The 14970-nt window shown below is 47.2% G+C and overlaps 1 protein-coding gene across 2 annotated transcripts in view; it reads left to right on the top strand.

Moving 5' to 3' along the window:
* Positions 1-14207, top strand: part of MRRF (mitochondrial ribosome recycling factor) — a 56480-nt gene extending 42273 nt beyond the window's left edge. The window contains exons 6-8 of one of the 2 annotated variants that reach the window (XM_040963282.1): positions 3734-3893; positions 12904-13023; positions 13186-14207. In XM_040963282.1, the coding sequence (XP_040819216.1) occupies positions 3734-3893; positions 12904-12981 (238 nt within the window). In that variant the 3' untranslated portion in view covers positions 12982-13023; positions 13186-14207. Of the gene's footprint in view, positions 1-3733; positions 3894-12903 lie in introns of both variants that reach the window. The other variant, XM_040963283.1, reaches the window with a different exon arrangement.
* The last annotated feature ends 763 nt before the right edge of the window (positions 14208-14970 follow it).

Genomic DNA, 14970 nt, shown 5'->3' with positions numbered 1-14970 from the left:
CTGAGGCTCAGAAATGAGGGCACTTGCCCAACCTCTGAGTGGTCGACCAGGGAGTGAAAGCTGTTTGTCTGGTGTCAGAGCTAGTGCTGCTGGGCCTGCTCCCCTCAGCACCCCGAGCCAGCAGCTTCATGCCCTCCCCAGGCTCCTCTCTCCCTGTGTCCAGCACCCTGTCATCTCCGTCTCCTGTCCTCACTGCCCTCCCCGCATTTCCCTCCATTTCCTTCTGGTGAGTACACCTGTACTTCTGACATGCAAGTGTGTTGGGCAAGGCCTGTTATAATTGGACACTATTCCATGTGGAAACTGTTATTAATAGTATGGTAATGTTACATTGGCATTAAGATACAAAATAACACATTTTATTAAGGCCAGATTAATATATATGTACTAGAATTCTTTATGTAGTATTTTGTTAAGATTAAGTCTCAGTTTATATTTTTTAAAACATGTGGTTGTTTTTTTTCCATTTAAAACATAACAATGTAATAAAAAGAGAAGTTGGTTAGATAAAATGTTTTCTGTTATTAAGGATTTTCTGAACAGCAGGATACCTATTTCAAATTATATGTGTAATATAAGATTGAAATACTTGAGCAAGGTCTTTCTAGAAAAGTTTAAGAAATTTCTTACAGATTTAGATTTATTTAGTTTCTGCCCCTCATAGTATTTCAGCAGGATTAAGTTTTTTTGAATCAGTGGATCAAGTTTTAATTTCCCTGTTCCTTCCTTATACTGACATATGCTTTGGCAGAACAAAAAAGAGACCTAAACATGTCAGCATGATTTTTGTTCAGTGAATTAAAAACCATAAAAGTAACAAGATCTGATCCAAATCCCTAAACTCCTGACATGGTGGTTTTGTCCTTTCCAGTCCCAAGATTCATATTACTGACTTTGAAAGGTTTTTTCGGCCTGGAAGCAGAAGTAATGGCAGTGGGGCATGGTTTATTTGAAATAGATTACACGGGGTAGGCAGCACACGGGGTCGAAACAGCACAGGGGCCGGGGAGATGTAGGCTGGAAGCCCCTGCGCACAGACACGTCGCGTCGCCCCTTGGGAGCCTCAGTCTCCTCCTGCTAAATGGGAGTGCTCCACTCTCCAGCTGAGAGTTGCTTTGAGGACAGAGAGGCGGCACGTTCCACTTCCGCTGCTGGAGGAGCTTCCTTGGGGTCCTCCTCAGGATGGCTTTTCACTTGTTGATCACCTTTAAGTAGACGGCGCCAGAAGAGTTTGTTTGTAACACAGCTGTCCTTGTTGTCCTCAGAGCTTGGCCTTTCTCAAAAGTCTCTACATTGTTTCTTGTGAGAAATACCACACAGTGCCACTAGATCTGGAGCAACTGCTTCCCACTAACCCTGTCCCCAGAGGTGGGGATTGTCCTTCCTCAGCAGAAGGCGTGCTGGTGGGAGGGACAGGAAGCGTGTGGCAGGAAGGTTCATTACAGGACCCAGGGGGCAGAGCAACATTGTCATGCTCAGACCTTTGGGTTTTAAGAGAGGCCAGCCTGAGTTTGGCCTTGTGTGACATCCCAGACTTCTCTGGGCCTCATTTTCTTCCACTGTAAGATGGGGTAAGTGACCCCCAAGGGCCTTCCGTGACATCGCCACCCAGTCTTATTCTCCTCATTACTTTTTTTTTCTTTATTGGTTCTTTATTTCTCCGTATTGTTAATAATATTATTTTATTTGAAAAGCAGAGTTACTAGAGAAAGAAAAAGTGACAGAATGAGAGAGCTTCCACCCACTGGTTCACTTCCCAAATGGCTAAACCAGCCACGCTGTGCCCGCTGGAAGTCAGTCGAGGTCCCCCAGGGCGGGGCAGGGGCCAGCTGGTGCTGCTTCCCAGGCCAGTAGCAGAGAGCTGGGGCAGAAGTGAAGAAGCACTGACCTGTGCTGGCACTTGCAATGTTGGCATTGCAGGCAGCAGCTTCACTCGCTGTGCCATCATAGAGGCCCCTCATCCCATTCTTTGTTACCTTATTCTAGATCATTCCTCAAGTTAAAATACAATATCTTTATAGCTTTAAGCCTTATTGCATGAGCTTCCCTCTTCTGAAAATTCCCCCTTGCCATGCCAGTGCCGGCAGCTTGGATTCATTATTCAGATATGAGAATGTTGTATTCGGCTAGGATGGGTTATGCTGTAGTAACCAGCAGTCTGAGTCTCCAGGGCTGTTGGCTGCAAGGCTTATTTCCTGGTCATGCTGCATGTCATTCTGGGCCCTGAGGTCAGGGGAAGCAGGTGTACTGGTGCACCCAAAGGAGGACAGGGGAAATGCACTCCTACTGTGTGCCTGAACACGAGCCAGCCGACCTCACAATAGCCACATTTAGATAAGCCTTCCAACAAGTCCTCCTCTCCTGCCCTTTCTCTAACTCACATGAGTTCCTGTTCAGTTAGCTGCTCATGTGGCCCTGAAAATGTCTCTTTTCTCTCATTCTAGCTAAGCTCCTTAGGAGTAGGCTGAAAATTCTGTCCTGTCAATCTGAGTACCCTCTGTGCTTAAAACTTGGCACTGAATTTTAATGAGAGAAAGGAAAGAAGGGCAAGCATGCTAGCTGCTTTGCCAGGTTGTGGTATGTGAATGTAAAACATGAATGATAGGGCCCAGTAAAACGGCTCGATCGGCTAATCCTGCCCCTTCACTTGATCTTAGCCAGAAGGCCGAGAAGCAATAATCCTCCCCCTTCAAGTGCAGGGATCCCATGTGGATGCCGGTTCGTGTCCCAGCTGCTCCACTTCCCATCCATCTGACCTGGGAAAGCATTAGAAGATGGCCCAAAACCTTGGCACCCTGTACCTGCATGGGAGACCTGGAAGAAGATCCAGACTCCTGGCTTTGGATCAGCTTAGCTCTGGCTGTTATGGCCACTTGGAGAGGGAACTGGTAGATGAAAAATCTTTCTCTCTGTCTCTCCTCTCTATAAATCCTATTTAAACAAAAACAAACAGGTAGTAATTGCCTCTGTAGGTGTTATAATGATCAATGTAGAAAATGCTTCTCGTGGTGGCTTATTGTAGACCCCTAAATGCTTAGTGTAGTTAAGATGATGTTATTAATAAATACAGAACTACCATGTACTTAGCACTTTGAAGTGATGGGTACTAATGGAAGTTAATGAACAGATTGGTTTTCATATGCTGTGTTAGGACTCATGTCTGTATCTCTTTTGAAGTGATTAACAAGTAATCTATGATCACAATTGTTAAGAATTACATAAGTTACCACTTGTTGTAGGTGATTTAGAAGTGACACTGTTTTTGTAACACCATCACTTACTGTCCTGGTGGGAGACAAGAGGGTGGAGTTACTGCTAATAATTGATTTCTTTTCCTTGAGCAATGTGCCGGGGGTCAGTGCTAAGCAGTTTACATGCATCATCATGTTTAGTCTTCACACCTGCTCTGTAGGACAGGTACGGATGGGAGCTCTGAGGAGGGCCAGTCGGTCCTGTCTCTTTGGCGTCATGGCCAGGATTTGATCCCAGGTCTGCCTGGGCTCCTTGACTTAATGCCTTCCAGCAGTACTTCTAGCAGTGAGCTGGCTGTGCACAGCTTACCCCCCAGGAATTGTACTTGACCTTGAGCACTTGTGTCAGGAATGTGAAAGTCAACCAACAGAGAGTCAGGTTACACACTGCTGAGCTGGTAGACAGAGTAAGGTTACATTTCCTGGCTAAGCTGTTAATATACAGAATGTTTTTATTAATTTTTTTTTATGTCTTTTATCAGGGTAACCAGGGAGCACAGAGAAATGCTGGTGAAACTGGCCAAACAGAACACCAATAAGGCCAAAGACTCTTTGAGGAGGGTTCGCACCAACGCTATGAACAAGGTGAAGAAATGCAAGGACAAGGTCTCAGAGGACACCATCAGGCTCGTTGAGAAGCAGGTATTGGTGCCAGCAGGTGCCATGTTGTTTATGTGTCGGGCCTGGAGAATCATGTACTCATGTCTGAGGTGGGAGGCCTCTGATGCTTTCGTTCACGTGGTCAAGGTGGACCGAGTCTTTCTTCTGGCCCTAGCCCAGGGCTGAGTCCTGGATGAGGGGACGGGACCTAGAGGAGGATACAGTGCTGTCGCTCTTTCGCTGTGTGCCAGGCTGTGTGGCGCACACTCCAGTGGTAGCATATCCTCAGCACCACAGAGCTCAAGAGGGCAGTGGGGAGACTGGATTTTGTAGCAATGAAGTAGCTTGCCCAAAACCACAGTGCTAACATGCTATAGAATCGGCAGACAACTTTGGAGCCTGTGCTGTAGGGCTTTTCTTAGTTCTGGTTGCACTAAAGCAATGTTGGCCACACTGGAACAATCTCAAATGAGCTAGTGGTATAAAGTACTGAGACAAGGGGGTTGGTAGAATAACATGATGAAAAGTGCTGTGATGTACAAGAGTCTTGTTTGAGTGGATCGCTTCAGCTTAAACTGGCATGAGACCAGGGAATGGATAGAGAAGTTAGAGTGACCAGATCATGGGAGATCCTTGAACATGTCTAATGGTTCCCATGTTAGCTGTGCATCTGTGGCCACAATCAAACATAACCATCTACCCTAGAATTCAGTGATTTACAATATCGGAGCCTTATTTCTTGTTTTTGTTTCTGTGGGCCCCCAGGCAGCTGGGGTGTCACTGTTTCAGTTGCTGTGGGTGATTGGCTCCAGATCTGCGTTGGTTTAAGTCTGCGTTATGTTTCTCCATCTTCCAGAGTCAGCAGGTTTCCTAGGGCATCTTTCCATAGTGGGAGCAGACACCAAGAGCATAAGTCCAACCCCTGCAGCACATTGTAAGCACCTGCTTCTGTTGCATCCCATTAGCCAGAGCAAGATCAAGTCCAGTGTCATTGGTACAAGGACCTATAGGTATTCAAGGAATACAGGTCTGAAGGAGGCAATAAGTGTTTGTTGAACAATAATCTACCTTGATAGCCATAATCATCCTGGGAGCTTATATTTAGTTATCTGGAGCCCCAGCACTAAGACTGAATCAGTGAATCTGGAGTGTGGTTCACAAATGTGAAGTCTGAAGTATTTGCTCAAGGAGGGTGTATGGCCTAGAGGTTAAGCTGTTGCTTGAGACACCTGTATGTCTTCTGTCAGATTGCTTGGGTTGGAATCCTGGATCCACTCCTGATTCCAGCTTCAGGCTAAGCTGCACCCTGGCAGGAAGTGGGCGATGGCTCGGGAAGTAGGGTCCCACTGGCCACAGGCGGGAGCCTACATCGGGTTCCTAGCTCCTGGCTTTGGCTTAGTCCACTCCCACTACTTTGGCATTTGGGGAGTAAACCAGCAGATGAAAGCACTCTTTTCTTCCCCCTCCCCCTAAATAAGTAAAGAGAAGATTCTGTCAGAAAGAAAGAAAGAAAGAGAGAAAGAAAGAAAGAGAGTGAAATAAGGAAACCAAGTTAAGGTAATTCTTATATATTCTCTCAGAAAAACTTATTTTTCAAGCAGCAAATAGGTTACATTTGTCTTTGTGAAAGATGACCATGGCAGCTAGGTAGAAACAGACTGCGGGAAGCAACACTGAAGGCAAGAAGTCAAAAGAAGCTGCTACAGAAATCTGAACACAACACAACCGGAAAACAGCCTGAAGCTGAGCCATGACTGGGATGTGAAATGGGAAGATGAATTTGTGAGATTTAAGAGATAGGAATAATAATGTTTGGTGTAATAGAAGAAGCTACACACACAGACACACGAGTCTTCCGTTGCCCAAGAGAAGCCTTGTTTGGGAAGATTCAACAGGAGTGTGGGCAGGACGGGAAGTGAAGAGGGAAGAAGCTGAGGCCAGAAACATCACTGTGGGGAACCCTGGAGGAGAGCATGATGGACTGGCTGCCGAGCAGGTGAAATGCAGTTGCAGAGAAGTTTCAGCAGTTGCCAAGAGAGAAGTTTAGCTGGATTCCTGGGTCCTGCACGTGCATTTTCTGATTCAGTGAGTCTGCCGGAATGTGTATATTTTGAAAAAAAGTTCTCTAAGTCATTTTGTAAAAACAGACATGATGGGAGAGAACAACTGGACCTTATACTGTGCTCCTGTGATGGCAGCCAAGTCACAGAAGCTTGTCCTGCACCTGCATCTGCTGGAGAGATGATTTGACTCCTTGGAGTCTGTTTGATCAGAAGGGATTTGTAGTTTCTGCCTCGCTGTAGGTATTGAAAAGCACCCTGCACAGCTCCTCTCTCACTCTGTATCAGTTAAGAAAGGAGGTTCATGGATGCAGCTAGGCCTTCCTGAGCCTTGTGGCGGTCCAGCTGCTCACTCCTCTTGCAAGATTCTATCCATGGTCAAGGCCTGGCCTTGCCCTTGCCTTCTGGTTGTTGCACAGTTGGGCCTCAGGGTCCTGCCAGGCCCTGTCACTAAGCATATTGGGACATCTGCCTTAGAAACCAGAGCACACTACTCCTTGAAGAAGGAAGAAAGATCAGCTGAATGGTACCCTTGCTGGAATCTGCTTGTCAGAGATTGGCTGGAACAAGGCCTTCACTCATCAGCGCTGGCTCTGCAGCATGGATGACTACGACCATCAACTGCTTTCCCTCCTTGCACCTCTCCCCCAACTCTCCCTCTCCCTCTCTCTTTCCCTCATCTCCTTTCTTTTTCTTTGTCATCATCTCCTTCATCCTCTTCATCATCCTTCATCCTCTTCATCATCCTTTTCATCTACTTCATTTTCTTCTTCTAGGTGTCTTCTTGATGTTGATTATTATTTTTCAGAGTGAGAATAATTTTATTTGTTTTTCCAGTACTAAACTAGTATACATTTACTGAAAAAGATGAAGAAAATTATTGAAATCTCATCATTCATGGGGTGAGAAACCTTTGTTCTGCCTAGGGTCATTTGGATATTTATAGAACGCACAGCACATACCAAATTATCCACTTGAAAATTCACCTGCATTAATTGGACTTCGAGTCTGCCTGCAGTTACCTTTATCAAGGCCACCCAAATGATTCTGCAGGCCTCATACAACATGTGGGCTGGATGTTCCCCACCTCTGCAAGACTGACCCGTGTTAGTTAACACTGTGTGATTTGTCAAGTTACCCCTCTAAACATACATGTACTATTACATAAAAAAGGAGATCACACTATTTGTGTTATACAGTATAACACAGATATCTTTCCAGTGTAGACACTCCTTTAAAAGATACCTATTACATTTTAGACTTTAGCAACCTTGGGATAGGATTTTTTTGCATTTGTTGTGATTGGAAAAACAGATTAAATCAACAGAGAAAAGGAGAGACAAAGATCCCCCATCTGCTGGCTCACTCCTGAAACAGCCACAGTGGCGGGAGCACAGCCAATCTAAAGGCAGGAGCCAGAAGCCCCCTTCAGGTCTCCCACACCAAGAGTTGGAGCCATCCTCCACCACCCTCCCAGACCATGATCGGGGAGATGGAAAGGAAATGCAGCAGCCAGGACAAGAACTGTCACCCATGTTGGGTCCTGACACTTGCAAAGTGAGGATTAAACCATTGAGCCATCGCACCAGGCCCATAAACACCCTTTAAAAAAAGTGTATTTATTTATTTGAAAGGCAGAGCTTTAGAGAGATCTTCCATCCACTCCCAATATGGCCTAGATGGTCAGGATTGGGCCAGGTCAAAGCCAGAAACCTGAAACTCTGTCCACCTCTTCCCCCTGGATGGCAGGTGCCCAACTCGCCGAGGCGCCCTCCACTGCTTTCCCAGGCGTGTTAGCAGGGAGCTGGGTCAGAAGGGGAGCAGCCAGGATGCAAACCGTCTCTCATATGGGATGCTCATATGGGTACCACCACACTACCCACAGTGTAAACCATCTGAAACATACCATTGCGGTGTGAATTCATGGACTGTCATTGCCTCAGAATTTGGGTAAGAAAATAAGCAGGAGATAGACGTGAGTACATGTTGTTTTAGTTTTTCCCCGTCGGAAGGCACAGAACTGGAGCTTTTAATGTGTGTTTTTTGTTTTTGTTTCATATAAACTGCACTGAAGCTGATTGTTAGTCATGAAATCATTTTTAAGATTTTTGTTTGCTTTTGTTTCTGATTATCAGCATAATGTGTACTTGTTAGAAAATACAGTTTATGAGAGGCTATTTTTAAATAATGGAGAAAAACGCACTCCATAAACCCAACTACTTTTAACATTTGATAATGTTTTGTCTTCTCACTTCCCTTTTTTAAGATTTATTTTTATTATTATTTTATTTATTGGAAAGTGAGATATACAGAGAAGAGGAGAGACAAAGGAATATCTCTGTCAGTTGATTCACTCTCCAAGTGGCCACAATGGCCGGAGCTGCACCAATCTGAAGCCAGGAGCCCAGAGCTTCTTCTGGGTCTCCTGCATGGATGCAGGGTCCCAAGGCATTGGGCCGTCCTCTACTGCTTTCCCAGGCCACAAGCAGAGAACTGGATGGGAAGCGGGGCTGCCGGGACATGAACTGGTGACCATATGGGATCTCAGCGCTTTCAAGATGAGGACTTTAGCCACTAGGCTACCACCCTTGGCTCTATAAAAATGAAATGATTCAGGGCTGGAGCCATGGCTCAACAGGCATTATAAAGCATGGGCATCCCATTAATCTTAAGAAAAAAAAAAGATTTGGTTGCAGGTCTACCCCGCCTCCCCATCCCTGGCCAGGGTAACTGCTGCAGCAGGCCAGGGTCCTCCCACTTGCAGCTCTGACATCTGCCAGCCTGCTGTCCCACCTTTGCTGCAGTGTGCCGTAGGCAGGCATGCTGCACATGAAAGCCCTTGGCAGAAACTTCCAGGAACGCTGGCCAAGTTCCTTTCACTACTGCCTTTCTTTGGAAAACAGAGCAGCTCTGAAGGAGTGGGGCTGGGTGCTAGTGGGGTTTACGGAGGGACGTTGGCTGGGCAGCTGGGCTGGCGAGGCAGTGGGTGCTCTGAGCTGGGCCTCTGGAAGGAAGAGTATGCAGGCCTGACCCAGCCCTTCATGTTCCTGAACTTGTAAGGAGTGAACGGGATGCTGCTGACAGCGATGGTGGTGAACCCGTTAGGAGGCAGCCCGCTGTGCCACAGCACTGCCCCGAATCACTGCCATATTAAGACATTCGTTAAAGATGGAGGAGATGAACTTGAGGCAGACCACCCTCAAGGTAATTTGTGCCTTTCCTGTCATAGGATAAATACTAAGAATTTTCATTGAACAATTTGAAAAGAAGTTGAGTAATCAGCTTAAAATTCGTGGTAACAAGGCCAGCGTTTTACCAGTGCTTGTGTCACAGTTTCTGCTGGGGCGTCAGGCCAGGATTCACATCAGCTCTCCCACTCCTCCGCCGTGAAGGGGCAGCAGGTGGCCTCCCTTCCCTCCTCTGTGGAGTTGGAGCAGCAGTGCCTGTCAGGACATGGCACATTTCCAAGGCTGCTGGGCACCTGCTCCTCACCCTGCTTGTCCATCCACTTCTCAGCCTTTGGACTTCAAGCATGGTAGTGGGATGGACACATTTGATGATCCTGGTGGAGCCTGTTTGAGAGGAGGAGGAAGCAGGCCAGTGGCTAGGCCCAGCAGCAGCCTCCGGGTCCAGCTCCAATGCTCTTGGCACAGCCACCTTGACTTTCTCTGTGGTCTTAGCTGTACCAGTTGCCACTCTGTTCCTTCCAACTGTGCAGAAGTAGGACAATATCCGTTGCCCCTGGTTTATAGAGCCATGTGAAGGGTTGGATTTGAATGAAATACCAGGACAGTTATACGACTGTCAAGTGAAATGATATTCATAATACCATTTAAAGGAGATAGCATGTGTACCTGTTAGTCTGGTGTCTGGCACATAGTAGGTGCTCAGGCAGTGGGGGCTGCTGCTGGAGGTGTTGTCCTCAATCACCACCACTTTTAAAAAGGTTTTGCTTACTTGCAAATAAGAGTTACAAAGAGGGAGATCTTCCATCTGCTTGTTCACTCCCCAGATGGTTGCAGCAGCGCTGGACCACACCAGATTCAGCAACCAGGAACTTCCGGGTCTCCCACATGGGTGCTGGGGCCTGAGCACTTGTGAGCCATCTTCCATGCTTTCCCTGTCACATTAGCAGGAAGTTAGATCAGAATGTGGCACCCAGGATTTGAACCAGTGCCCAGTGGGAAAAGAAGTTGTGTAATAGGCTTAAAATTCATAGTAATAAGGCCAGTGTTTTGCCAGCATTTGTGTTGCAAATGACCAGGTTCAAATGTGCCTGAATGTATATTCGTAACTTTGTGTGCCCCTCACAGTTGCCCTTTTTGATAGAAGAGGGTACAGCGAGGGGAGATGGCTCGCGCATTGTCACGCACTGAGAATTTAACCCTAACCCAGGTAGTGTCAGTAATTACTCACGTAATAGACATTGCCGGAGAAATTGCTGTGAGCTGTATCTTGGGCAGGGTATGACAGATGCATACATGAATAATGCATTAACCATCTTCCCACTTTTAAGGTTAAAAACATGCAATTTTTAAATGTATCTTTGAGATCATTTCTATGACATACACATACTTGGTATTTTGTACCCCGCTTTTTCTTTAATTGAAATACAGTGTGACCATGGTTCCAGGCTATTATAAGTATCTTGAAACATTGTTGAAAAATTGTTTTCCTGATAACAAAAATAATCCATGCCTATTATAAAAACATTCAAATACATTCAAATATCTCAGAAATATATACTGTGCTGGGACCCATATTCCCAGCCTCTCCATGTGAGGTTGACAGTCTTAGCCATTCTTAATGACCATATGCCTTCCACCAGTTCCCCAGCCGTAAGGATCCAAGACTTTAGCTTTGCCTATAGAAGTTAAAACAGAATCTTCAGCTCCTGCTCACAGTATAATTTGTTGGTTGAGAGGCTTGGGAGGAGGGGGAGGGGGAGATGGTATGAACATTTGCATCAACTTAAATTCTTGTCAATGATATATAAGTTTTTCCATCTCGCTGTAGCTTGCTGGCATTGCATATAGTAATTAAAAACCACAACATCAAATTTTGCTCTGATAGCTGCATTGTATCTTGTTTTGATTAGCATTTTCTTCAGTGTCTGTTCAATTTTCCATGTTTGTTAACCAGATGTATTTCATCTTGCTTCAAGACACTTTGTTTTGGCTTTATTGGGATCTTCATATTCTCCTTAGCTTCAGCATCTGCCCGAGGTGAAGGAAATTCTAGAGTCTCATTAAGGGACAGATAAGGCTGGCTTCTATGAGTAATAGAAAAATAATCAAGCATTTGAGCTGCAGCATCAGACTACCATGGCTATAATTATGTCGGTGTTAATTTCTAGCTGTGTGTCCTAAGTGAGTGATCTTAGTTTGCTTGTCTATTAAATGGGGATCACACTCTATATTTCGTGGGAGTCAGAAATATATATAGAGTTCTTAGTTCTGGGGCCAGCCTGGTGACAAATCAGGCTAATCCATTGCCTGCTATCACCAGCATCCTGAACGGGGATGTCCCAGCTGCTCCACTTCCCATCCAGCTCCCTGCTTATGGCCTGGAAAAGCAACGGAGGGTGGCGCAAGTCTCCGTGCTGCTGCACCCATGTGGGAAACCCAGAAACAGCTCCTGACTCCCAGCTTCAGATCAGTTCAGCTCTGGCCTTTGACGCAATTTGGGAAATGAAGCAGCAAATTAAAGATCTCTCTCTCTCTCATTCTCTCTGTAAAATCTGCCTTTGACATAAAAATAAATCTTTTTGAAAAAAAAAAGTTCTTAGTTCTGTCAAGTCAATCCACAGAAGTACCTAGAGAGTGCATATCTGGGTGTGGGAGAGGCCTGGGAGGAAAATAGTGGGCTCCTCCCTCTTGGGTTACCAATGCCACAGAGGGGCACGAAAACTAGGACAGGGGCTGGGGTGGAATGGGGTGTGGGACAGACTGGATTACTGCTACACATACTGGCAAACCAGGGTAGGGGGCGGGCCTGGTGGGAGTTAGCATGGGTCGCTCCAACTAGGCTGCAGCTCCCACTTGTTTATGCGAGGGCCGAGTATGTGCTGGGCAGAACCAGGCTGGACTGCAACACCCATTTGTTCCAGTGGAAGTCGGGAGTGAAAACAGAACCAACCCAGCGATCGCAACCACCAGCTGATCAGGGCCATGGACTGAGCCGGGTCCTGTACTTGCCAGCACATACAAGAATCTGGTTTGAGCACACCTCAGACAAAGTTTCTTTGGAGATCTCCCCAATCAAAATGTTGGACTCAGAACCCTAACCAAGAAAAGAGAAAAGACAGAACAGGTCAATGAACCATCTCAGCTACATGTTGGCAGCGAAATACGGGGCAAACAGAGACTCTATGATGGACTATGTCAATCAGTGGATTCTTCACAGACCTCATAGTGCTTGGAGGGGCAAGATTGGCAGCGATTCATAACTGTTGAAATATCAAAACCACTTGAGCAAGAACCTTAGAACATACCCTACATGCGGGACCTGGGGAGGGTGGGAAATTGGGTGGGCCTTCACCCTTAATACCCCCCTTTAAACATGAAGGAAACAATATTGGAAAAATAATAGTCTTACCCACTTTCTTATAGCCCTTGAACCTTTTTACCCTAATTAACTATGTAAAGATTGTCAAAATATTTAAAAAAAAAAAGTTCTTAGGGGCCTGGTGTGGTAGCCTAGTGGCTAAAGTCCTTGCCTTGCATGTGCTGGGATCCCATATGGCTTCCAGTTTGTGTCCTGGCTGCCTCACTTCCCTTCTAGCTGCCTGCTTGAGGTCTGGGAAAGCAGTGAAAGATGGCTCAAGACCTTGGGACCCTGCACCTGCTCCTAAGTTCTTAGCACAGTACCCATCTGGCTCTCAGACCTTTGCCCCATTACTGTTTTCAGGTCCCATTTTATATCTCTGGCACATTGACCCTCTAGCCTTTCACAGCTCCGTGACCATGCTATCTTGTATTTTGTTCTTGCAGATTGGCCAAATGGCTGATGACACAATTGCAGAGCTGGACAAATACCTGGCAGTGAAGATCAAAGAACTCCTTGGATGAACGTCTGTCAGGTGCCAGGCATAGTCCGGAGCTCAGGTCCCGGTGGGTTCTGTGGGCGATAGATGGTAACCCCCACCCGGCACCCCCGTGGAAGGCTCTCCCTGTGCTACCCCATGTTGGGAGGGAGGCCCTGGCTTCCTGTGGGATTGCCAGACTTGTTCCCTTCTTCCTCCTCCTCCCTCCCCCCCCCACCGCCTCGTGCAGCCCAGGCCTCTGGTGGCCTCCTGGAGGGTCTGCTGCTGGCCGAGGACCTGTCCTCAGGGCGTTTGCCATGACTGTGCTGCAGCCCAGGACTGGGATCACAGACCCACCTCCCAGATCCTGCTCCTGCTCCCGGCGCCTCCTTTCCAGGCAGGCCCTGTCTGTGTTTGGAACTCTGTCAGGGATGATGTGGGCCTTCACCCACATCGGGCTTATTTGCTAGAGGCACACGCTCCTCAAAGGACAGCATCTACATCAGCCTCGAAGAATGATGGCCACAGGGGAAGGGTGGAGTTGGGCTGATGGGTGACCTCCAGGGTCTGTGTGTTAAGCCTCTGGGTCACCTTCACAAGGCCCCGCCCTCTGCCTGGATCCCTCGTGCACCTGTTGCCATCACCATCACCAGCTGCTCCTGTTCATCTGGACACCTCACCCTCTGGGAAGTCTCCCTTTCCCCCTCTCCAGGACCCCCTTCCCTCTGACCCCCTACAGCACAGTGTCCTGCTTTATTTGAACCCTGACTAGTCTGCTGCTTAGTCTCTGCCTCCTGAGAACTTGGCATAAATACCTGGAACACAGTGGACGATGGATGTTTGTGCGTGAATCAATTACACCTGGTAGTACCTAACAGATGTGGGCTGTTTGGCCTGTCCCTAGGCCTAGCTCTGCCTTTCTGTCATTTTCTACACCTATCCTTGTCTTCAGATTTATTGGTAAGGAGATCTCTTCTCCTAGTGCCTGCTTCTCATCTCAGGAGCCTCCTGCTGTTGACAGACAAGTTCTGGCTCGCCTGTGGGTCCTGCGTTAAGTTAGGGCGTTTTCCTTGTCTCCTTGTTCATTCACTCATTCATTCGTAATATAGCCATCATGAGCTAGACGTGACTGTAGGCATCCCAAGACAGCTGTGCATGATCTCCATGTAGGAGCAGGAAAGGACTTGATGCCCTTAGGTGACGTACCCAGCATGACAACATTGGAGTTTCCGTTAGCATCGAAAATCTTTTCCACAGAAGCAACTCTTCCTGCCCAGGGTTACCTGGCTAGCAAGAGGCCGAACGAGGATCCAAACTGAGGCTTCCTTTTTTTTTTGGTTAAGATTTATTTTCATTGGAAGGTCAAATATAGGGAGAGGAAGAGAGACAGAGAGGAAAATCTTCCATCTGCTGATTCATTCCCCAAGTGGTCACAATGGCTGGAGTTGAGCCAATCCGAAGCGAGGAGCCAGGAGCTTTTTCCAGGTCTCCCATGCAGGTGCAGGGTCCTAAGGCCTTGGGTTGTCTTTGACTGCTTTCCCAGGCCACAAGCAGGGAGCTGGATGGGAAGCGGGGTCACCGGGACACAAACTGGTACCCATATGGGATCCTGGTGCATGCAAGACAAGGACCCCAGCCACTACGCTACCGTGCTGGGCCCTGAGATTTCCTGCTAAAACCTATTCTCTGCCTGCTAACCTGAGAGGGGAACAAGCCAACTGTAGTTTCCTGCCGTGCCCTACACCAACACAGAACACGTCTGTATCCAGCTGGGGAGGTTCCTCTGCCACACACCAAGCAGTTCTCCAGGGGATACCAGCTGGCTATTCCACATTGAAATTCAGTTCACACATAGGCTGTGGAGACAGTGTCAGGCTCCACGCTGAGGACTCAGCCCCATGAGGCCACCTCTGCTTCTGCTGCAGCTCGTGAATTCAGGGTACTCAGCAGGCCCCTCCTGTTCCATTCATTGCTAGGAGAGTTCACAGGACTCAGAGAATCAGGTACTTACCACATACTGACTTCTTACAAAGAA

This window comes from Ochotona curzoniae, unplaced genomic scaffold, assembly GCF_017591425.1.
Source record: "Ochotona curzoniae isolate NIBS_2020 unplaced genomic scaffold, NIBS_Ocur_1.0 scaffold_3208, whole genome shotgun sequence".
NCBI classification, from domain to species: Eukaryota; Metazoa; Chordata; class Mammalia; order Lagomorpha; family Ochotonidae; genus Ochotona; species Ochotona curzoniae.
Note: the sequence above shows the minus strand (reverse complement) of the source record. Positions and strands in the feature narration are given on the sequence as shown.